This window comes from Pogona vitticeps, chromosome 3 (genome assembly GCF_051106095.1).
Source record: "Pogona vitticeps strain Pit_001003342236 chromosome 3, PviZW2.1, whole genome shotgun sequence".
Classification (NCBI taxonomy): Eukaryota; Metazoa; Chordata; class Lepidosauria; order Squamata; family Agamidae; genus Pogona; species Pogona vitticeps.
Window position 1 is genome coordinate 257103296 of NC_135785.1, and position 25710 is coordinate 257129005.

The 25710-nt window shown below is 43.4% G+C and overlaps 1 protein-coding gene across 32 annotated transcripts in view; it reads left to right on the forward strand.

The window, feature by feature from the left end:
- DLG2 (discs large MAGUK scaffold protein 2) overlaps positions 1–25710 on the forward strand; it is a 1097443-nt gene that overhangs the window by 916770 nt on the left and 154963 nt on the right. For all 32 annotated transcript variants that reach the window (XM_078390148.1, XM_078390151.1, XM_078390152.1 and 29 more), the window contains one exon: positions 15463–15565. In XM_078390148.1, coding sequence (XP_078246274.1) covers positions 15463–15565 — 103 coding nt within the window. The remainder of the gene's footprint in view (positions 1–15462; positions 15566–25710) is intronic.

Consider the following 25710-nt stretch of genomic DNA (forward strand, 5'->3'; position numbering starts at 1 on the left):
TGGCAAGCTCCCTCCCTTTTCCTTCCCATGCTATAGCTACAGACTGCGCCTGTACAAAACACTTGGGTATGAGCATGGTTACAAGACTAGAGAAACTCAGTCTTGACTCCTTCATACACATGTTTTTATTTCACTTTATGTTCTGTTGAAGCCCACCAGAGGGCAGCACAGGATTAGTATTAGTTTGGCACTTTTCAGAAGGAAGACATTTGGCTGAATGGGAAGTTGAAACTGTGCAATAGCAGAAGCTAATCTTGTTGAGGATCCTTGTTGACATCGTTTTATTCTTGGGATAGTAAACGTCTTCACACCATTTCAAAATATATCGTGATGCTTTCACAATCTATGTAGGAATTAAAGAATAAAAGTGAAGTGGGTGGGTGTGATTTGTTGATTGAGGGTTTGATAGGCATTCTGTATACCCAAATTGTGAATCATACTAGTTGTATCAACAAAAGCAGGTTCAGAAATGCAAACAAATTATTACATTACATTAATTATTACATTACATTAAAAGGTTTATGGATCCAGGATCCACAAGGGACTTGTGGGAGTAAGCACAGCAGCATAGCTGTACCCCCATGTTAGTAAAGGGGCTGGACCCTCCCACTGAGAGTCAACAGGTTGCTTATACGTCAACATCGGCCGTTCCTTGGGGATTTCTTTACGAAAGTGTTTCTCTACTGGTGACAACTTATGCTGACCTACAGATACAGTTAAATGATTTAATGTGAATAATGCTATTGATACTACATCTGGAACATCTTGAGGCTTAATTCCTCCATTTTTTGTTTGTGTGCTCGTTCTACAATAGCCTGTCTTGTGCAATTATAAGGAATACCATGAGAAAGTTGGATGTCCTGTTCATTGCAGAAAGTGGCAAAGGTGTGAGAGGTATAGGCAGGGCTATTGTCTGTTTTTAAGGCTTGAGGCTGGCCCATAATTGCAAACATATATAAACCATGGTTGTTGTGGGTTTTTCGGGCTCTTTGGCCGTGTTCTGTAGGTTGTTCTTCCTAACGTTTTGCCAGTCTCTGTGGCCGGCATCTTCATGTAACCCATGTTGTATGACATGGCGAGAGGTCTTGCCATGAACAGAGGTAGCCCAGATATATCTTGCCTGAATGAGTATCAATATTTAGATGAACATAAGAAAGAGGAGCAAGGCTAGGAACATGAATGACATCCATTTGCCAAAGCTGATTGGCATCCATTCCTCATGGGTTAACAGTATCAAAAGGAAAGGAAATGGGAGACATAGAACAGGAAAAGCAGGAGGAGATGATGTCTCGAGCTTGAGAAAGCAGAATAGAAAATTGCTTATGAAGCTGTTTAGCACTCTGATGAAAAAAGGAATGGCTGTCAATCGGATTGGAAAACAGGAACAAAGAGAACAAAGGAGTTGACAGTGGATGTCTGAGCCAGCGGAGCCTACTGGCAATGCCCTGAAAGCTCTTTTATTTACAGATAGCCCCCCGTGACTACATAGTATGTTATGAGAGAAACAGATAGGATACTAGTTACCTAATCGTAACCGGGATTGGCTAAAATAACCCTTTGATCTTAAGCTCTACCTCTAAGAGCAGAAGAAGGGGTTACCCCACCTGCTGGCAGCTGCCGTTTCCTGCCAGGGGTGTATGCACGTCACTGGAACAGAATGCAGCTATAACCTTTAAGCAGAAGTTTCCCACAATCTGGTACCTTGTCAATTAGCTGCAATTAGCCATGGCAAATTACGCAAGCCAGTATGTGAACACCAATAGGATTCCAGTTTTGATATGGGAACATTGTGGTGCGCTGTTCAAACTGCAGTACTGTAGTCAAGACTCTGCTCATGATCTGAATTTGATTGCAAAGAGTTCGTTGGCTGAAGGCTGACTCAGCCTTTTGTTCTTCCAAGGTGGGGTAAACTTGCTTGGGGTGGAAGGGTAATGTATAACCTGCATAATTAAATTGTAAACTGCCCAGAGAGTGCTTTAAGTACCAGGAGGCAGTATATAAGCAGCACATTTTGCTTTACTTCCTAAATTGGGATGGAGATGAAAGTCGTTTAGCTTATGCCAAGCAGAACAGTAAGGTCACCCACATGTCTTCCATACATGCTTCTTACATAAAAGTTGGTACTTGAATCTGTTATTGTCTTTCTCCTGGTAACCTGAGACCAGGATGTGACAGGATAATTAGGTACTTGTAAACAGTTACAAATGCACGGACACATCCCAAACTGATCAGGGAGATGAAACATGTTCTGCACTGTTCACAGAAATGCCTGCAAGAAAAGGAAAGCTGTAATTCAGTTTGCCGTCCAAAGGAAAATAGAAATGGCCCACACCAGATTTCTCTGAGTAGGGCTTTTCAGACGTAGGGTTGTATTCCAGAGAACCCCCTGCCTCTGTATGACCGGCTTCTGCAACAGGACCCTCTTAAGTGGACAGCTTGGTTCAAGTGAAGGGTGAGAATTATATTTGGTTTATTTTTTAAAGACCTTTCCAAAGCCCCTCCTTCTTTTTGGTAGCTATTCAGCTGCCAACTATTATCATGATACCCCCCCATGAATGGCCAAAGAGGCAATCATTTGCCATGGTTCTAGCCATCGTGAAACTCCCCAGATCGAAAAAGGATTTTTGTTGACTTCTCTGCTCTTGATGGCAGCTCTTCTCCTCTACTTGGGCTTGGACAGAGTTATTTCCCCGAAACTCGGTTGGTTTTTTTTCCGGCAGAGAGAGTGAAGGATCGCAGGTGGAGCCGTCTGCTTTAGGTCTCACTAAGCTTTGGGTCCTCTCTCGTGATTCATAGAATCCTAGAGCTGTAACCCTCTGCTCAGGGCAGGAGTCCAAATCAAAGTAGATCTGACGGCCGTCCAAAAGGAAATGCAGTTCTCTGTATTACGAACATCTCGGTCTGGTTCCTGCCCTCTTCATTGTCAGGTTCTCAGACATTCATCCCTGGCCTTTGCAATACACAGCCTGTGTTGTTCTTTTATTTGTCTGCTCTTCCCCTTTTGTTATTTCCTGGGGGGTTTTTTCTCCCCTTTTGTCTTTTGCAGTTTTCTGTTCTTTTCCTCCTACACAGTTTGCCTCCCACGTCTGTCTCCCACCCACGTGCTCTTCCGCTCAGCTGCCTTCTCCCTCTGTCTCCCTCTCTCCCCTCAGACCTGCGTAGCCACAAAATAAGCCCCATCTCCACTAAAAACATAATCGGCTGCCCATTCTTGCTGTGGCATTTGGCTGGCCAAAAACATATGGCTTTCTTTACAAACAGTCACATTTTAAAAGCAGGAGTTTCTCCTGTTTGCTCCATTTTACCTAAAGTTCAACAATACTTTAAGGTGGTGGTCCACGGATATTCTTGATACTACAACTCCCAGAAATCCTGGTTATTGATGAAGTCTTCGGGGAAATTTAATTCAAAATCATCTGGGGACTCAAGGTTGGGAACCACTGCCTTAAGGTTTTCCTTTTCTAAGATCGAATCCATGTGATGGAGGGAGCTCCCATCGCTTGTCCCAACTCCTGCCAACCTAGCCGTTCGAAAGCATGTAAATGCGAGTAGATAAATAGGGACCACCTTGGTGGGAAGGTAACAGCATTCCGTGTCTAGTCACACTGGCCATGTGACCATGGAAGATTGTCTTCGGACAAAATGCTGGCTCTATGGCTTGGAAACAGGGATGAGCACCGTACCCTAAAGCTGAACACGACCGGACTAAATGTCAAGGGCAACCTTTACCTTTCTATGGTCAAGGTGGATGACTCATAGGGTTTTCAGGGCATGAAATATTCAGAAGTAGTTTAACGCTACTTTTTTGTGTGCAGCAACAAACATTAGTTTGAGAATCAGTGCTGTTGTATGTGAAAAATCCTCTGCCAGTGTTAACTTCCACTTCTGCTTTCTAGCAGCTGCTTTTCATGAGTTTCTCCACCTCCATTATGATTAAGAACTATCCATTCTCTTCTGCTTATGTGACCATTAATTCTTGCTAGGACTCCAGGCTCATAATGGACTCCAGTCTCCTGATGGCATTGCTCTCAGCTTCCCCGACATACACTAACACCCCCCCCCATCACTTTAAGGTATGCATTCAAGAGAGGGTGGGAGGTACGTAGCAAGAAAGGAGGAAGATCAAACATGAGATGGATTGACCTCATAAATGAGACCACATTTTGGTTTGCAAGCTCTGAGAAGGGCTGTAAAGGAAAGGACCTTTCCTTCATAAAGTCACTGTAAATTGGAGACAACTTGATGACTGTGGCGAGGAATCCCATTCCGTTGTCTTGCTGCCATAACACTGTTGGTGTAAATCTTTTTGGCAAATTGCCAAGAATGAAGAAATCAGCGTAGATGGTGGGGCTGCCCAACAGCTGATACCGCTGCTAACTTTGTGATTGGCAGCAGCTAGCCACCGAGACTGATGCAGATTCCATCTATACATCTGTGCAAAAACAAAGACGTTGTTACCATTTTGGTTCTGCAACACAGAGCTGGTGGGAGGCTTACGTATTTAATCAGATCCAGAGCACAGATTTCTCAGGATCAAATTCAGATATACTCCATAGCCCTGATTTGGTCTCCAAATCTCATTGAAAGATTTGTTCACAGCCCTAGGTAAAAGGTAAAGGTAAAGGTTCCCCTTGACAATTTTTGTCCAGTCGTGTTCGACTCTAGGGGGCGGTGCTCATCCCCGTTTCCAAGCCATAGAGCCAGCGTTTGTCCGGAGACAATCTTCCGTGTTCACATGGCCAGTGTGAATTAGACATGGAACGCTGTTACCTTCCCACCGAGGTGGTCCCTATTAATCTACTCGCATTTGCATGCTTTCGAACCACTAGGTTGGCGGGCGCTGGGACAAGCGACCGGCACTCACTCCATCACGTGGATTCAATCTTACAACATCTGGTCTTCTGACCCTGCAGCACAGGCTTCTGCAGTTTAGCCCGCAGCGCCACCACGTCCCTTACACAGCCCTAACAAAAGCTAATTTGCTCCATAGTCTACATCAGTAGTTCTCAACCACTGGTCCTCCAGATGTTTTAGACGTCCAGCTTCCAAAATTTCTGATTGTTATCTTGTGTGCTGAAGCTTTGGACTGGATTTAAAGTCCAAAACATTTGACTAAGAGGTTGAGAGCCACTCATCTATCAGAAAGCCTTTCACAGATTTCAAGATGGCTCCAACCTTTCTTTCTCCATCAAGCTGAACATATCAAACTCCTTCACACTCGACTTGAAGGACTAGATCTCCACTATCTTTGTTGCTATCTTCTGGCTGTGTTTCATTTTATCAAACATAAGGATAGCTAAGAATTTGTTCAACTTCATTATTGATAACAATTTATCACTATTCATAGATTTCTTCATGGCTGGGATGGAAAGAACTTGAGACTAACAGATTAAAAAGTGAAATATGGGAGAATCTGAAAGATACAGATTGATAAGATGAAACTCCGCACTTTAGGCATCTGACTCTTCTAACTCTGGAATTGAATCCCAGTGTATTCTGCCACTGCTGTGGTTTTCAGCTGGGTCCATCACATTGTTGAAACCAGGAGCTAGTCTCCGGAGTAGTGAGTCAAAGCTTTAATGCCAATAACCTTGACACAAGAGAGAGTTCAAATGGTTGCTGTTTTATTTAGCTAAATAAAAGGTCATGTGTCCAAATGTAGGCAAGAATAAACATGTCATGCACAGTAAAGACCAGGACTTTTATAACATTGGTTACTCGAGGGAATGGGAGGAGAAATGGGTGGTTCATGACTTATTGGCAGAAGCGATGGGGTTACAAAGGAATCCAAACTTTATCGGAGTGGGAATCACAGAAGGGATAGAATTTTACAACGGGGTGGGTCTATAGACAGCAATTATGGAAATACATGGTTACATCCTTGTACTGTTCTGACAGGAAAGCAATTTATTATCTTGCAAAGAGGTTACAAGGCTACATGAAAAGGAGACTTCCAATTTGATAGGAAAAGGGTATTGTGCAGTGACTGTCCAGTTTTGGAGTTCAATTTGCATAAGATTGGTCTTGGTATTCGCCTGGGGGAAGAGAGACAAGACCCAGCTGTGCTGTGTCTGTTTGCTTCTCCAATCTAGATTGGAAAGCAAGATAACCGGCCTGGGCGAAGAAAACCTGGCCAGCCTTATTCCTTTACAGAGACTCTTTGAAGGAACAAAAAAACATGTACATATATGTGTAGAGCAGGCTGTGTTTGATCCTTCCAAACTGCATTCTTTGTGATGTGATCAAAGGTGTGCTCTTCCCGAGAGTTTCATGTGGTGCTTTTGTGTACCTGGTCCCTTCAACATCTTGTTTTTCTAAGAAACACCTCATATTTTGCACCTATGTGGCATTATGGCCTCTGTTGGCAGGATAGCTCAGTGGTTTAGGTGTCTGGCTGTGGAGCCTGAGCTTGGGAGTTCAATTCCCCCACTGGGCTTCCTGCGAGTAGAGGTAGCCTGGGTGGCCTTGGGTAAGCTGCACAGTCCCAGGGCACCCCAGAAGAAGAGAATGTTAAATTACTTCTGAAGACTCTAGCTAGGAAACCCTGAAAAGAGTTGCCGTAAGTCAGAATTGACTTGAAAAAGAGAAAAGAAGAATGAGTGATGATAAAGAAAAATGACTTTGTACATCCTCCAGTTTCTTCAGATTTTGGATTCCTATCCACTATTGCTAAATATTCTTATGCATTTAGCTAAATAAAACAGCAATCTATCAATTCTAAAGGAAATCAACCCTGAGTGCTCCCTGGAAGGACAGATCCTGAAGTTGAGGCTCCAATACTTTGGCCATCTCATGAGAAGAGAAGACTCCCTGGAAAAGACCCTGATGTTGGGAAAGTGTGAAGGCAAGAGGAGAAGGGGACGACAGAGGATGAGATGGCTGGACAGTGTCTGCGAAGCAACCAACATGACTTTGACCCAACTCAGTGGAAGACAGGAGGGCCTGGCATGCTCTGGTCCATGGGGTCACGAAGACTTGGGCACGACTTAACGACTAAACGATGATCCATTATTGCACTACAGTTCCAGTAATCACTGGCTATGCACTCTGGGGATCATGGCAGCTGTAATCCCAGAACACTTAGCAAGCTCAGGTTGAGGAAGGCTGTGGACGTCATAGAGGGCACATCATCCAAAGGGTGTCCAAAGCCTCTTCCAGAGGCTGTTGGAGGACACAAGAAGACAGAGAAGGCAGCTGCTTTGTCTGCACGGGGGTGTCCCAATTGTCCGTTTCTGTATCGTTCTGCAGATAACTCTCCACACCACCACCTCTGCTCAGGCAGCCATGCCATCGAAAGGAAACCCTCAAAGGCACTGTATTTCTGAGAACCAGATGCTGGCAAGAAGCCACCCACAGGGGAAGGTCATTGGTTTCATGCTGTGCTTCCGTGTTTCTTCGAGGCATCTGGCATGCCGCTGTTAGAAACAGCAAGCTGGGGCTAGACGGAACGGTGCCTAATCAAACAGGACAAGTTCTAGGTTTCTTTGGCTGGCCCTTTGATCATGCCCATCTGCCAAGCAGATAAGCAGGGGTCAGAACTGGGGCTTATGTCAGAGCTATGTGGAGTTGACTGTTTGAAGCAAATATTCTTGTGTATGTGTGCATATGTGTGCCGCTGATTTATTTCATTTTGGGGGGGTTGCCTTTACACCCCTCTCTACCTAACACAGAGCCAGTGTTGTAGTCGATCCAGGACTTGGAGGGTTTAATTTCTAGGATTTAGAAGGGACTGTTGTTGTTGTTGTTTCGTCATTAAGTCATGTCCGACTCTTCGTGACCCCATGGACCAGAGCACGCCAGGCCCTCCTGTCTTCCACTGCCTCCCAGAGTTGGATCAAATTCATGTTGGTGGCTTTGATGACACTGTCCAGCCATCTCATCCTTGGTCGTCCCCCTCTCCTCTTGCCGTCACACCTTCCTAACATCAAGGTTTTTTCCAAGGACTCTTTTCTTCTCATGAGATGGCCAAAGTACTGGAGCCTCAGCTTCAGGATCTGTCCTTCCAGTGAGCACTAAGGGTTGATTTCCTTCAGAATGGATAAGTTTGTTCTCCTTGCAGTCGGGGGGACTCTCAAGAGCCTCATCCAGGGAGAGACTGTGGCACCCCTCATTCACAACTTCCCTGTTCTCTCTCAGCTGAACTGCATATTTCACAATAACAGGGAGAGAAATGAATCAGTATATTGTTGCGAGTGATTCTTGATGTCTTGCAAACTGCACTTCAGGGTGATTTACTCTCCAGTGGGCAATTAAGAGCCATTAGCTCTACAAAAGATCAGTTCCTCATTTGTTGATAGGGACCAATCCAGCGGCCCATATTATTGGACTCTCCTTAGGAGGGTGCAAGGTAGTCTGGCTATAAAGATTCCAATCATCACTTTCAGATTTATCATCACACCGCAGCAGATAATATTTAAAAAATAAACAAAACAAACCAGCATACTAATCATGCAGTAATATTTCAAGAATGGTAAAACCAGGAACTACCAATAAGGCCACCAGCCTCAAAGTTATGAAAAGGCCAGTGGAAACAGGATAGCTTTAGAGTTCTCTTGCAGGGAAAGGTCCTGAGAAGCCATATAGAAGCTAGCTTCAGCTGTATTTATGTATTTGTTGTTTATTGACACTTTCCATTGAAACTTGCCTTTCTGCTAGAAAGGAGAGCTCAGGGCTACTACCATCTTCAAAAAATAATAAAAAGAACTAAAAGGTAAAGGTTCGCCTTGACATTTAGTCCAGTTGTGTCCGACTCTAGTGGGCGGTGCTCATCCCTGTTTCCAAGCCATAGAGCCAGTGTTTGAAGACAGTTTCCATGGTCACGTGGCCAGCGCAACTAGACACGGAACGGCGTGACCTTCCCACTGAGGTGGTTCCTATTTATCTACTCACATTTTTACATGCTTTTGAACTGTTAGGTTGGCAGGAGCTGGGACAAGCGACGGGAGCTCACTCCGCCACGTTGATTCGATCTTACGATGGCTGGTCTTCCGACCTTGCAGCCACAGAGGCTTCTGCGGTTTAAACCGCAGTGCCACCACGTCCCCAAAAAGAAGTAGTAAACCCAGACTTAATTATAAAAGCATAAACTCAAGTAGAATCAACCCAGACATTTAAAAAAAAACACATTAAAATGAACTAAATGCAATAAAACTATTAAAATCAACCAAGTGTTCAGTTAAAAATAACACAGCAGGACAGGTACAGGACAAGTAAAGGAAAAGGAAAAGTTGTCGCTGTTGTACACACCACTACAACCGCCCCTTGAGTCAGTGATCAAGACCTCAATTGGTGAGATTTCTGTGTATGGGGAAGCTTATAAAGGGTTGGGGGCATGAGTGATTTATTTCAAATATTTTTTTACCCTGCCTTTCTCCTTTAAAAAAGTACCCAAAGGAGATTATTTATTTATTTATTTATTGGACTTATATACCGCCCCATAGCACTACAAGCACTCTCCGGGCGGTTTACAATTTTTTAATTATACAGGCTACACATTGCCCCCCCAGCAAGCTGGGTACTCATTTTACCGTCCTCGGAAGGATAGAAGGATGAGTCAACCTTGAGCCGGCTACCTGGGATTTGAACCCCAGGTCGTGAGCACAGTTTTAGCTGCAGTACAGCGTTTTAACCACTGCGCCACGAGGCTCCTATTAGATTACATCGTCAAAACAACATTAAAAGCTAAAAACAGAGAATTATTCACCTATCAAAGAAGAATTAATAACACGAGATTTAAAATGCTAGGTAAAAGCATTACTAAAAAAACAGATTTAGAAGCAACAAAATAGGAAGCATTCTGTTTATTGTCAGTCCATCATAAAGGAAAAGCCTGCCTGAAGAGAAAGGTCTTTGCCTGCTTGCGGAAGGACAGCAAAGATGGGGCCAGCCTGGCTTCTAGTGGGAGGGAGTTCCAAAGTCTGGGAGCAGCGACAGAGAAGGACCTCTCCCGTGTCCCCACCTGTGAGGGAGGTGAGACTGAGTCAAGTTAGTCCTTAGAGAATTCCAGCTGGTATTTCCTTATTACTCCTCCCTGCCCCAATTTAAAAATCAGCCTACGAAGGCAGCACCAGAAGGTTGGAGAGAAGCTGCTTAAGGTTCACCCTTCTGGACTGTTTCCAGCTCAGTAGCATCGGAAACCTTTTTTCCCTCCGAGTCCGGGCCTGTCCCTACTGTGGGAGGAAATCATCCAAAGGATCAGGGGTTTTTGGATTCCGGCTAAAATCATGTGGACTTTAGTGGGAATCCAAAGCTTTTGTGGTGGTGTGTACATTCTCACCTGCCAGGGCCACCCTCTCGGGCTCCCTGCTGCCACTGCTAAACTCCATCATCTCCCATCAGGTGAGTATGATAGGGAGGCAGTGGGGAGAATGGAAAGGGAGTGAGGGGGAGGAGAAGGAAAGGAGTAAGGGTGGAGGGGGTGAGGTAAGGGGTGGCCAGGTGAATGGGGGGGCAGGTGAGAGGGCAAATGAAAAAGTTGACCAGGAGGCTCGGGGGAGGGCAGTGAGCAGGGGGGTGACCAGGTGGGTGAAGGAGCAATGGGGTGACTGGCTGGGGGGGCAGCAAGTGAGGGGCAGTGACTGGCCAGGCGAAAGGGTGACTGGGCAGGTGGGCTGGACAGCAGTGAGCAAGGCGAGGTGAGAGGGTGAGTGAAGGGATGACCGGGTGGATGCCAGCTTTTTTGGCTAGCCCTCTGTGTGTGTGTTTGTGTGTGGGTGGGTGTGTTTAATAATCCTGCTATTTGATAACAGGATTGTTTTTAAGTGGATAGCTCATCCACATAGGTAGAATTGATTCAAATGAATGGATTCCACATCCGCCCCAAAAGAAACACACCTCTGGCAGGATGCGGAGAAAAACTCCCTCCCCTGGCACAGGGGTCAGTGCATGCACGTGCCTCATGTGTACACTAAAATTTAAACTGTGTGGTTTTTTTATTTATGGGAACCCAGTACACAGCAGGGAGATTTGTTAGTAGAATTGAGTCCTCCCAGAGGAGATGTGCCCCTGAAATATGTAGGAACCTTCTGCCTTTCCTCTCGAGGTGGAAAATTCATTTATAGGAAGCAATTTTGGACCTGGAAAAAAGGACCCAGATTTAAAAAAAAAACAAAAACTTCCTGTGAGCCCATTGCATTGTGTGTACACACACACACACAGAGAGAGAGAGAGACACACAGACACACACACACACACACACACACACACACAGAGGACTTCAATTTGTGGTCTATCTAGGCAGTTGTTGTTGTTGCTGAGTCAGAACCAAAAAGCCAAGAGGAAACAATGTGATCCCAAGCGACTAGAAAGACCTCTAAAATAAATGTATTTTCATAGATTGTCAGGTTAAATCAAGATTATGGTGATTGTTTATGTTACAAGGAGTGTGAAAGGCAAGAAATAAGTGTGCAGTCTCATTTGGCTGGTATGGCTGCATACACATCACTACACAAACAGAGAGAGAGAGAGAGAGAGAGAGAGAGAGAGAGAGAGATTTCCCCAGAACAGGTTGCACAACCAAACACATTTCAGGCTGTCTGATCCATAACACACTCAGTGACAAGTCTGATTTTTATCTTTCTGACACATATTCTGTTTCACCCCAAATGTGACAATGGAAACTGTAAACACACGTCAGTTGTGTTAGGTGGGAGGGGCATGATTTATGGAAAACACATCAGCAGAACTGATGCAGCATAATTCTCCCAGGCAACTCAAATGCCAAGATGTCATGGATTCAAAAGGTCTAAATTCAATAATTTGGAACTTCAGCAGAAGGAAGAGAAAGACATGTTGGCTGTCAGTAGAAGAACTGGCTATATCAAAGCTAGCTTGGAGATACACTGCGTTTGCAGGATTAGGGCTAGGAAAATCTGTTGGTTTTCTTTTTCCTCTAGCCGCCTAGAGTGGTCCTGAGCTGACTAGATAGGCGGGATATAAATAAAATAAATAAATAAATAAATATGGAGAAACTGAAAATTTGAGTAAATTTTTCAACAAAGAAACAAAAACAAAATTCTCTTCCACTATCTGTAGTTGCCAAATTGAATAGGTACAGTATTCCCATCATAATGTGCTGTTTTCAATTCTGAGTTATGGTGACCCTTTTCATGTTTTTTCAAGTAGAGAATACTCAGAAGTAGTTTACCACTCCCTTCTTCTAGGGGATCCCTGAGACTGTGCAGCTGGCCCAAAGCAACACAGGCTGGCTCTATTTTATAGGACATGCAGTGGGGAACTGAACTAACCCCAGTCTCCACAATCAGACACCAAAACCACTAAGTTATCCAACCAGCTTCCTTTCTCTTCTTCTTCTTCTTCTTCTTCTTCTTCTTCTTCTTCTTCTTTAGTCGTTTAGTCATGTCCGACTCTTTGTAACCTCATGGACCAGAGCACACCAGGCCCTCCTGTCTTCCACTGCCTACCACAGTTTGGTCAAATTCATGTTGATCGCTTCGATGACACTGTCCAGCCATCTCGTCCTCTGTCATCCCCTTCTCCTCTTGCCTTCACTCTTTCCCAACATCACGGTCTTTTCCAGGGAGTCTTCTCTTCTCATGAGATGGCCAAAGTAGTGGAGCCTCAGCTTCAGGATCTGTCCTTCCAGTGATCGCTCAGGGTTGATTTCCTTCAGAATGGATAAGTTTGTTCTCCTTGCAGTCGGGGGGACTCTCAAGAGCACCACAATTCAAAAGCATCAATTCTTCGGCAGTCAGCTTTCTTTATGGTCCAGCTCTCACTTCCATTCCAGCTCTCACTTCCTTTCTCTTGGTGATCTGCAAAAGTTGGTGCTTAAATATTTTCCAGGAAAGCATTGGATGATTAAAACAAAACAACACAATAACAAGAAGGAGGAAGAGGAGGAGGAGGAGGAGGAGTAGAAGAAGAAGAAGAAGAAGAAGAAGAAGAAGAAGAAGAAGAAGAAGAAGAAGAAGAAGAAGAAGAAGACAATGTATTCTCTAAGGCTTTCATGGCCGGGATCCGATGGTTGTTTTAGGTTTTTTGAGCTGTTTGGCCCAAAAACTTGGCATTTGACTGACAAAGTTAGCGTGTGAGTCAGTTTGTCTCTTTTTGGACAAGATCTCTTTGAATCCCCAAGTCACTAGTTAGGCTCCTTGCAGATTTTAGGAACGAATTCGTTCAAAGCTGAGTGTTGGACCAAGCATTCCCTGAAAAAAAAATGTGTTATGGTTTATAGATTTAGTTTGTTAGGCAGTATATTTTTATTGTGGTTGCTACTGTCTTGAGCTTAACAGGAGCAGACAGTTGAGTAATCTAATAAATAAATGTGTACACATGACAGTGATGCCCTGAAGGGAATGTTTGAAAAAAAAAAGGCAAAATTGTAGAACAGATGTGGGTGTTTCACCTTCTCAAAGATGACAAGCATGGCATAGCTATAGAAAAATGAGGAGGCAGTGAGGCAGCTAAGTATAAAAGCCTGGAGCAGTTGCATAATAAAATCAGGATTGTTTATACTCTTGGCTAAAATAACTTGAATGGAACTCCTGCATTCAGATTCTCTGCAACCAGAAGGCGAGATCTGTATCTGATTGTACAAATGTGTTTTTCAGTTTGTTTCCCATTGATCAACATTTCTCCCATTCCTTATTTATATTGTCAGCAAATGAGAAGAGAATGGAAGGAATATATTTTTACTGAACCTTAAATTGCATTCTGCATTTTTACTGTATGTCATAACTGGCATGTGGTATGTGCCACCTTCTGAGCTAAATGGAATTCCCAGTGAAATGACAGAAGAGAGAAGGTGGCTTTCTACCCAAATACAGATGGGCACAAACCTCAGTTCAGAGGCTTATGCCAGATTGTCAGCACCTCACCATAGGTGCCATATGTTCCCTTCCTCCACCCTGCAGCCGGCTCTCCCACTCACCAGCTGGTGCATGCTGCTCTTTTCCTGCTCTTTGTATGATTGTCCAATTGCAGCAGGAGCGTGTGCTTCCCTCCTCTACCTCCTCCAGCAACTGCCCACTCAAATGAGGAGGTGGGGCAGGGATTCCTGCTGCACTGCCTTTGAGTGGGCAGCTGATGGAGGAGGCAGGGAAGGGAAGCATGTGTTCCTGCTGCAACTGGACAATCATGCAAAGAGGAGGGAAAGAGCAGCATGTTCTGGCTTGTGAGCAGAGGAGTTGTCTAGGGTGGGGTGGGGAGAAGGGATCATGCAACACCTGTGGTGCTGTGCTGACAAACCAGCACAAACCTCAAACTGAGGTTCATGCCCATCTCTATACACAAACCTTACCTGCCCCCAAAGATGGGGAAAACGTACTTTTAAAATGACAACTCCCCCAGCCCACCAGCAAGAAAGGATTCTGGGATTTGAAATCCAAAAAAGAACCTTTCCTTACGGAGGAAGGTTGGAACTATGAATTATTTGTTCTTCCTCATGTGATGTGATATGGTACAACCCAAAACAGGATTATCACATAAGTAAGAATTCAAACACTTCTTAACATCACAATTTAATAAACTTAACGTTTTCCAGCAGAGGGTCATGAGAGTCCTAATACCAGGAATGTTTGAAAGAATTAGGTATGTTTGGCCTGAGCTTGCAAGTTATGTGAGATAATTCAAGGTGTGGCTTACCTCTGCCATCCCTTGATGAATTTTTCAAAGACAAGCAAGGATTTGAACCAAGATTTCCTGTAGTTCACTACATCACTGGTTCTCTGGAGGTGTATTGGCTGTTTGCAGATACCTGATGGGCTGTCATACTAGAAACTCATCCTTTGTTGTGTCAAAGGGCAAAGCTGTGAAGTGGTTGTGGCTCAGTAGCTGAACCCCTGCTTTGCATTCAGAACGTTCTAGGTTTGATACCCAGGACTTCCAGGGAGGGCTAGAAAACAATTCTGTTGAAAATTCTGGAGAGGCAGTAACAGTCACGGTCAACCATATCAACATAGGTGATAGGGTTGATTGAGTAGAAAGCAGCTATCTAGAAAATGGACCAGTGGTGGGAAATTTAAAACATCCTTATGGTAAAAGCTGTTTGACAGTGGAACAGATTGCCACAGGATATAGCGGATTCCTTCTTCTACAACAGTGGTCCCCAACCTTGGGCCTCCAGATGTTCTTGAACTTCAGCTCCCAGAAATCCTGGCCAACAGAGGTAGTGGTGAAGGCTTCTGGGAGCTGTAGTCCAAGAACATCTGGAGGCCCAAGGTTGGGGACCACTGTTCTACAAGGAAGCTGTAGACTTCTGCATGTGGGATGAAATTGCTTCCAAAGTCCTTTTCAACTTTGACATTCTGAGCGTTTCAACAAAAGCCTGGTCACAATGGAAAGTTACCTAGACCATTGAGAAAGAGTTGTGTGCTTATTAGTTCCTTTGGCCATACATTTTTCTCAGAAAGGAACCAGTTAGAATGAGAGAACCCACTCTCTCTGCCCATTTTGCACCATGAAATTAGTTCATTTGCTCTGCTTTTCCTTGTGCTCTTACAGGTGAATGGGATTGATCTTCGTGGTGCTACTCATGAGCAGGCCGCCGCCGCGCTGAAAGGAGCAGGCCAGACTGTGACCATGATTGTACAATACCAGCCAGAAGGTAGGTGAGCAAACTTCATGGAATAGAAACACTCTTAATGATGGAACTGTGGAAACCAATGGAACTCTCAGCCTCCAAGGTTTAAGTACATTGGTGCCTCGCTTAGCGATGTTAATTGGTTCCAAAAAAAAAACATCACTATGGGAAAACATTGCTAAAGGAGGGTTAATAAAATTATTTTGTGATCTTGCAACGCTTCATTTGCTTCTCTCATATTGCTGTTTGGCTTTTGCACATTTCCAGAATGTAGGTGGAAATCCTGTTGCTCTGGGAGCATGATACCAGAGATGATGTCATCATCAGTGGCAAAGCAACATTGATTGAAGGCAAATTGCCGCTGTTAAAGGTGGTGTCATGGTGCACATCCCTCGTACACCATGCAGTGAAGTTGTACGCAGCCCGAGATCCCCAAAGGAAGTCTTTAATTGGCAGTGATTTGTTGACATTATCGCCTTTGTGTGTGTTGAGCTGCATAACGGGATCTCAGCCATGTTTTGGCATTATGAGAGGCACAGATGGCTTTGCCTCTTTTTTGTGCCTCTGCTTCATGATGTTTAGATACACCAGTGCTGTCTCTCACCCCTACGTCTTTCCTTATTTCTTGCCCAAGTCCAGCCAATCGGCAATCACATGTTTGTGGTTGTGATGTTTCATCACATTATTGCCATTGAAACAAGATTTTAGGCTAACATAATGGCACCCACAGGGCCTAATCCGGCCATTCACCAGTGGTTCATAACGGCAAGAAAACCATGCTCTGATGGTTGATTACATGTGTAAATATAGCCACTCAGGAACCATTCCAAGAATCAAACATTTTTAAAATGATCACTGAAAATATGTTAATGGTTAGACAGAGTAATTTCTATTTAGATCATTTTGTAACCGCTCCAATTTTGGACTGAGACTTAAGTTGTGTAGAAATATTGCTAGGACACATTCCACAGATGGAGCACTCTTGGTGGACCAAGAAGTTCTCCTAGCTGATGTCCAAGCTTTTGAAAATCTACCTGGATGCATCCGCAGAATGCAGTACCACTTCAAGGGATGTTTTTGGTTTCAACGCATTTCTCTTTCCTCGTTCTAATTGCATTTGTTTTTAACGGTTTTTGTTTGCTTGCGGTCATGGTTTTGAATTTGTTTTGTTGTGTTTGGGTTCTTATTCCCATTCTTGCAAGGTACTTTTGGTAAAATGTTTTGTCTTGGCAAACTGGATATAGATGTCTTGCGTGAATTGAATCAATAAATCATGAAGTATGCGTTGAGCTTCTTGTATAGAAAGGAATGAAATAATGTATGCCTTCATCTACTCTTCCTTTTTTAAAATGCCTGTGGATAGAATATTAACAACTCAGAAGCAAGCCTTACAGAATTTAGTAGGATTTAATCTCAGGTGGTTGGGTGCTGTACTGGAGCCTAAGAGACTGTTGATGTCCATTTAATTTGATGGGATATGTTTATCTGCTCATTAAATGACAATGATAGGAGAGTGATTGTTCTGCAGCTGTCAAGGGGGTTATGGTGATGGTCTGTTGCAACTAAAGTAACAAAGAGTCTTGTGACACAATACTAACCCGGTTTATGGATAAGTGTTTATGTATTTGTGGATATTGTCCATGCAGAACTAGGCCAGATGCAACTAGTTAGTCTTTGAAAGTGCCCCAAGACTCTGTAATTTTTCTTATAATAGGTGATGGTAGTGATGATGATGATGATGATGATGATGATGATGATGATGATGATGATGATGATGATGATGATGATGATGATGATAGTGGGAAACTGTGTGATTGTCAGAACCCAAATTGGATTGCTTGTGTCCCTCGGGAGTCCTGCAGGGATACGCAGACATACACACACTTGGGCAAAGATTAAAAGACTATTGTTCGTCAGTGACATTTATCCCAGTTAAAGGTTAATCTCAGAATGAAATCAAATAATGACAGACAACCATATCAAAGTTCATCTGAATACCAAAGTATAATAAGTCTTTTCACTGTTGCAATAATTCCAGGCAACGTCAGTTTGTCTATTGCTACAAACTTTATTCTTACATTGCTTATATGTTTGAAAACGCAAAAGTTATTGAAAACGTATATCTTTTTCAGAAGTCACGGGTATGTTGCATTAAAAAAAAAACCCAGCCTTATAGTTTTGAAGAAAGCTGTAGGCAGAAGTGTTTAAGTCAGAAATATAGGGGCAAAATGCAGTCAAAATATCTGGGGGCTAAAATAATTTTAAGTCAAATTCTCAAAAATACAGAAACTTTTAGCCCATGAAGCAGAGAATGCAGCTCTTAAGTAGTGAAATTATTAAAAGGTTTTTAAAAAGACATGATTGCAAGACTTATTTAAAAAGCATGGAGAAATATCAAGGTTGTTAGCAATAAAAATATATAAAGTCAAAAGAATTATTTATCCTCTAAGCATGTTAAGATTACACAGAGAACAATATTTTATCACCCAGCTTAATGTAAAATCCATTTTGTTATTATCAGCATCTGCTACAACTTCTTTGATGGCTGATCTGCAAAGCAGTAGGGAGTTGTGATGAATGTTCATTCATTCATGTCTGTGTTTGCCCTATCACCATATTTGTTTGTTTTTTGTCTATTACCCTGCAATTCCAAGACTCATTTTAAAGTGACTTAATTTTTTCTCTCTACTTCTCTTCGCTTCCTCAGCCATTTACACCTACAGTATTTTTTCCAAATTTGTCACAATAGCAATTGCCATGTTTCCTAGAGATCCAAAATGTTGCCTAGATTAAGATTCCAGTGTGTACTCAACACACTGCCTAGTGTGTACTCAACACACTACAGTTTCTAAGTCAATGATTCCAAACCTTTTTTGAGTGGCGACCCCCTTTTATAATGTGTGCAACACCTCCCCCCTTGCCACGTTTGCATAAAAAGGCACATTTACTGGGGTAAACTCATCCCTTCTCTGAAAGTAAAGGCTTCTTTACCCAAAAAAGGACCAGCTTCTCATACATACACGTACATGCTAAGTTCATTATCCTGCTGCAAAAGGTCAAGGAAGAAATTATTTAACAAGGGCTATGACACATATTAGGCGATTTGCAACCCTCAGAAAACACTTTGTGACTTTGTGACCGCCTTGAGTCACTGCTGGTAGGTTGGGAAACACTGTTTTAAGTGAAATTGAAAAGACATGGTGATCTTCAACTTTCTTAAAGTTATTTCATATTTGCATAAGTTACCAGTTCTGTCATTTGGTCAATTGCTTCAGAGTGACAGTGAACTTATAAGAGAGATGAGTTTTCAAATGCAGCATCATAGCATCAGAAATACTTTGCCATTAATGGGCAATTTGGGGGGGGCTTGGCAGTTTTGTAGAGGAATGGGCCCATGGGTGTTGTGAGGGCACCCCAGATTCCACACCCGATCTTCTCCTATGGGTGCCCACACAACATCTGTGGGCCTGGTCCTCCAAACCACACTGACCCATTGAACCATGGCAAGTGCCCATCCATTATTGTTTCAGAACAAATTGAAGGCATCTTGACCCCAGGCGAACAACAAGCGATTGAACCTATCCGTGAAAGGAATTAATTTTGCACAGCTTGCCTTTAATATCTTAGATATTTTTTTGTTTTCTACAAACAGATGTGTGTTTTTGTCTTGTCAAATATTCATGTTGTAATGGCCTATGACTAAACAACAATAAACACTAGAGATGGCATGAACCGGCAGTTCATGCCCATCTCTAATAAAGACTGAAAGAACTCAATAGATATTGATTTAATGTGTCACCCATAAGGTATAGCTGACATCTATCAAGAAAATTGTACAATCAAAAAGCTAATTAGACCTAATAATACTGGACATTTGTAATGCTGTGTTTAAGCTATGTTTCTAATACGGTGTATGGTATTTTTCTAAAGAACATTTAGGGTTGGTAAAGTAATAAATCACAATGGCTTGGAGCAGTGAACCAGAGATTTGGATTGAGAGGCAGGGATGATGTCCATGTAAAGCCCAAGAGACTGGCTTGAGATGCAAGATTAGTTAGAGACCAGCCCCGAGAAGGGGTAACCTGACTCATTAAGTGTTGGGTGCTGAGACCCGAGGACTCTTTCTCAGTCCAAGGGCCAATTTTAATTTCAAGACATTCTAGGGACCACCGCTCAGTGGTAGGAGAGACCAAAGGAAAAAGGGATAGGACCAACATTGTCAGCATATTTTAACGAAAAGCTCTTACTACTGGTAACTAAGCTGTAACAGAGTTAACTTTTCAGAATGGGAAAAGTGACATCCACAAAAGCTGGGAAACCATCAAATGACAGTGCCAATGGGAAGGTGGTATGGCCACCTGGGGAAACCCAAAGGGACAAGACTACTACCAGATTCATTCTCAGGGCCTCCAGTTCCCCTTTCCCTTGACATTTAGTCCAGTCGTGTCCAACTCTAGGGTGCGGTGCTCATCCCCACCTCCAAGCCGTAGAGCCAGCATTTGTCTGTAGACAGTTTCCATGGTCATGTGGCCAGCGCGACTAGACACAGAACGCCATGAACTTCCCACCGTGGTGGTACCTATTTATCTACTCGCATTTACATGCTTTCGAATGGCTAGGTTGGCAGGAGCTGGGACAAAGCGACGGGAGCTCCCTCCGTCACGTGGATTCGATCTTACAACTGCTGATCTTCTGACCACTGCCTTAAATCACCCCCAAATCCAGCTCCCACCTGCTTCCTAAGCATGACAGAGCCTTAAAGGGACAGCTCCTAAAGCCCCTGCTGCCCGCTTGTCCTTTGCCTGGGCAAGCTATCTATGGCTGTGTTGTGGCTCTCCCATCCACCTCCTTTTCACCAAGGAAAGCAATGCTGATACAGGAGAGGGCAAACGGAATCATAAACTGTGCATTTGTGTTTAAAGCGAAAAAGCAAAGCCTGCTGCTTACATACTTCCCTATTGTGCTCAAAGCACCCTCTGGACAGTTTACAAGTTAATTATGCAGGCTACACATTCCCCCCCCCCCCGAGAGCTGGGTACTCAGTTTTCCAACCTTGGAAGGATGGAAGACTGAGACAACCTTGAGCCAGCTATCTAGGATTGAACCCCAGGTTGTGATCACACTTTTGGCTGCAGCACAGCTGTTTAATCCCTGCACCACGAGGCTCACTTACACCAAAAATCAACAGGCACTTCATGGTTGGGTTGATTTTTTTTTCTTTTCTGGAAGTATGTATTTGTCTTCCAATTGTTAGTGATGGATGGACAGAATCTTGGCCATTCCTTCATCCCATGAATTTCTGTAGTTACATGAGGGAAAGCAAGGAGAAAGTGGGCCACGTACTCTGCAAAGGTGGTATACACATTGTCTCCATTGGCCCCTTGTCCAAGTAGAGCAGAAGAAAAGACATCTGGGTGCGAAATGTTGTAAATACATTGCTAGTCCTACAGTTCTTTGTTTGGCTGGTTGGTTTTCTGTAAACAGTGGACATGTTGTATGTAGTCAGGTAACCAGAGGCTGCAAAAGTTACTTTTTAAAATGACAACCCCTCAAGTCAGGAGAGGACTCAAAAAGTAAGTTTTCAAATCTCTCGTTTTTAGGACATTTATATTGTAGTTTTCTTCTCTCCTGTAAGGTAAAGGTAAAGGTTCCCCTTCACATTTTCAGTCCAGTCGTGTCCGACTCTAGCGGGCGGTGCTCATCCCGTTTTTCAAGCCGTAGAGCCAGCGCTTGTCCGAAGACAGTTTCCATTGTCACGTAGCCAGCGTGACTAGGGAACGCTGTTTTACCTTCCCACTGAGGTGGTACCTATTTATCTACTCGCATTTGCATGCTTTCGAACTGCTAGGTTGGCGAGGAGCTGGGACAAAGCAACAGGAGCTCACTCTGTCGTGTGGATTCGATCTTACGACTGCTGGTCTTCTGACCCTGCAGCACAGAGGCTTCTGCGGTTTAGCCCACAGTGCCACCACATCCATTAATTGCAGGGACCTTAAGTAAGGCTCTGAGCTGGTCTCCCTTTCTGTCACTGACCACACATCTGGGCCTGCTTGGGTGTCACAAAGCAGATTTCTCATAGCTTCACAAAACAGAGAGAATGAGCGTAGACCCTGGACTCGCAGCCATGTATATTGTGAGCTGCTTCGGATGTCATTTTGCCTCCCAAGAAGAGGACGTGAAGTCTGTGATTTTTCTGCTACTCAGAACAAGCCCAGAAGCTTAATTATTATCTTCCACCAAGGGTTATAAAAGCAGCACATTTTATTTGACATTGCTGGATGGAACATGAAGCACAGACAATGTGCTTTTTAATTTTTCTAATGTTATTAGTAACAGAAAAGAATGAATTAAACACATACGCATACACACACACATATATATCTGGAAAGGACGCACAGTAGAACTCGATGTACTATGATAACAAGATTCAGACATAAACTTGCGTAAGAGGCTTCCATATGTCTGAAAGCATCTCCATACATTTGTATGTATTCACAAGTTGGTTGTGTTGCAAGGTCCTTGATCCATTGTATGACAGGAAGTAGACATGCTCTTTCTAGCATTATCATGTAAGCCACTGTAAGGAAATAGAGAACCCATTTTTTTTTGCTGGCCAGTTAACCTCCAGGAAACAGACAGATAACGTGAAAGCAAACGAGTATTTGTAGAGAGAGGTCCTGTGCAAAATTAATACAGGGAGCAACTTATTCTGAAATGCACATCTTTTTTGTGCATGGCTGGACAATGCCCAAAGCTGCTCTTATGCCGTGGCGCATCAGGACACGTAGTCTGCTGCAGTGCACCATCGCTGCAGAAGCTTCTGAAAGGGGGAAAAAACACTCACTAAATTCGCCCAGTTATAAACCTCACCAGCGAACCAATTAGCACCCTGTTTGAGTGGGAAATGAAGATGTTCATTATTTTCTGGCTCTGATGAAGAAAAGCAGTTGAGAAAGGAGATTGTGAGATTCCAACCTTTGTCTTTTGCCATTCTCCTGTATTTAACTGACCGCTTTGGGGCAATATCACTTTTGCATTACTCTTTGGCTTCTCCTTACCGTGGTTTCAGGGCTGTAGTGTTGAGGGAGCAGCTGTGCTTCTGGAATAAACATGAGCTCTTTTGCAAGGGTGAAGCATGCTGAAGGCCAAGCTGTCCCAGTAAAGGTCCACCACTTGTGAGTAGCAGGGATGGCGAGCAACCATGAGATCCATCTTTTAAAGGATAAAAGATGGGGACACAGATTATTTGAGGTTGCAGTTTCAATTTTTTACATCTCCTTTTGTGACCTCTGTGGGCCTTGTAGCTACCGCCTCTTTGGAAGCCTAAATCGACTGCTGGCTTTACATGAAACCATGCCTCGCATGATGTGAATGTTCCTGTTTTGTGCTTGAGATGAAATTGCATCGCTCTGTAGGACTTTACTTTTGAAATCCAGATGTTTATCTATATGGTTCTGCTTTTGAAATCTCTGATTCTGCTGAAGATGGCATGTGACGGAATGTTCTTCAGCCTTCTCACTAAACAAAAGCAAAGGCAGATTGTTGATGAGATGGTGTCAGGGGCATGAGATGTCGCTTTTACTGGTCGGCCCTCTTTTTGTAGAGCTCTCAAAGAATGGAGTATTATGGTTGTTTGAAGACTAGCAGATTGTGTTGGCATCAGCTTTTGGGGTTTACAACCCCCTTCAATAGAATGCAGCCAAAGAAATGGGCTGTATCTTTTAAAATTTATGCCTAACAAAATGTCTTAGCCTTAAAGTGCTAGGAGATGCTTCTCTTTGTACTGCAAGAGACTTGGACAGTACTCACCTAGACATTGTCCTCAGCAGAATTACTGTCTTGTTGCCACCAAAAGTTTGATTCTTCCCTGTACAAGCTGGGAGTTGGCCATGCCTAGTTTTTAGCCATTCTCTAGTTGGCCTTCAGGAGCCACACCCACTTTTCTCGCCATCCCATCAGGTGGACTTTGGGTGGGGGGAACCAGCATTCCATCACTATTAATAAGAACATTGGGTTCTTATTGGGTCCTATCCAGGCTGGCTGGATAGCTTAGTAGTTTAGGTCTCTGTCTATGGAGCCAGAGTTTGGAAGTTCAATTGACTCCTGTGAGTGGAGCCAACATGTGGCATTTGGCAAGCTGCACAGTCACAGAAAATGCCCAGAAGAAGGGAATGATGAACTACTTCGGAGTATTCCATACTGGAAAACCCTGAAAATGGTCTCCATAAATCAGAATTGATTTGACACCACACGATTATTGTTATTATTAATATTGAGCTCCTTGATTCTTGAAAACATTACTGTCCCTGTTGACAAATTTGCATCTCAGGCTCCAACCAGACTCAGTGGGCCAGAGTTGGAAAAGTTACTTTCTAAATGTAATTGGGTTCCTACTATATGTTATAATATTTGAAAAGCAATCTTTTGTCATTACTAGTAATAATGTTGAAAATGCATCTTGTTGCAGTACTGCTCTCTTATATGGCGGGTTGACCAAAACTTTAGATTAGGGAGAGAATGGCTTAAAACTTTTTTTAAAAAACGATATCTTTTTTGAAACTTGAAACACTCTTGTTTGGAGGAACAAGAATTTAGAAGATCCCGACTTGAAACTTGAACAAGTATCATTAAAAATACCTCTAGGAATGCCTTTAAGTGCCCTTTAGAAATCAATTTTGAAAGTACTAACTAGAAAACATTACCTATTGCAGTAGGAATGCAAGCTTGATCCTGCTTATTGCCTTACTTTGAAATGTTAACTATTACACTCTCCCCAAAAGTAACAAGTTGCAGGTCACTTTTTTATTTGTAACTCATGGAAAGTTCTGAGGAGAGCTGTTAGAAGAAGTGGGACACCAGTGTAGAGTGGCCGCTTGAAGGATATCTCTATACATTTAATAATGGCCTAGAAGAATACATTTCAGGAGGTTTGTTGGACAAGCTCCTGTTGCTACTATTTCCTATTTCTTGGCAACTGTGAAAGATGTGGGAACCATGTTTTCAATTACAGTGAAGGGAGAACATGTAAACATCTGTTTTGGACTGAGCCTGTCTCAAGGGGTCGGTACCTGGTTTGAAAAAGTGCAGCACCTTTTCAGGCAAGAGGGCTGCCGACTATCACACACTGTTACTTGTTATTCAGCTTTGGGACGGGATAGATTAGAAAAGTCCGCATAGTCAAAGCTATGGTTTTTTCCAGTAGTGATGTATGGAAGTGAGAGCTGGACCATAAAGAAGGCTGACCGCCAAAGAACTGATGCTTTTGAATTGTGGTGCTGGAGGAGGCTCTTGAGAGTCCCCTGGACTGCAAGGAGAACAAACCTATCCATTTTGAAGGAAATCAACTCTGAGTGCTCACTGGAAGGGCAGATCCTGAAGCTGAAGCTCCAATACTTTGGCCATCTCATAAGAAGAGAAGAGTCACTAGAGAAGACCCTAATGTTAGGGAAGTGTGAGGGCAAGAGGAGAAGGGGACGACAGAGGAGGAGATGGTTGGACGGTGTCATCAAACCTACCAACATGAATTTGACCTAACTCCGGGAGGCAGTGGAAGACAGGAGGACCTGTTGTGCTCTGGTCCATGGGGTCACAAAGAGTTGGACACGACTAAACGACTAAACAACAACAAGAAGATTAGAAAACCGAGCCTTCAGAAATGCCTTATCTTGTGCCAAAATATTCAGCTTTATGCTCCCAGTTGAGCATCTGTGTGCAAATTAGCATTTAGACCCACGGCATGTACTCTTTCAATATTTCTTTTCAGGCCATGCAAATATGTCTGTTCGTTCCAGCTCCCAACTATAATTTTGTGGTTTTGGAGAGACTTGATAATCATATTGTCTTTTCCTTTGTCTTTCTTTGGGAGGGGGTGGCAGCTGAGAACTACCAACATGAGAGGAGATAGTCACAATATAAACGTTCTCAAGAATTCTTGCTGATTGCATGGCTGGCGAGGTTGAATGAGGAATTGTCGGTGCCAGAATAAAAAACCCAAAACATTTAGGGAGGAGAGAAAAAGATCAGATGTTTGCTAACAATGGTGGCGGGTGAGGCTGGGGTACATTTCATTATGGATATGACATTTAGAGCAGAGATATGCCGAGTGGGCAAAATTCCTAACAGCAGAGCTCAAAGCTCAGAGCTGAGTTTTTCATTGCATATGGCTTCTG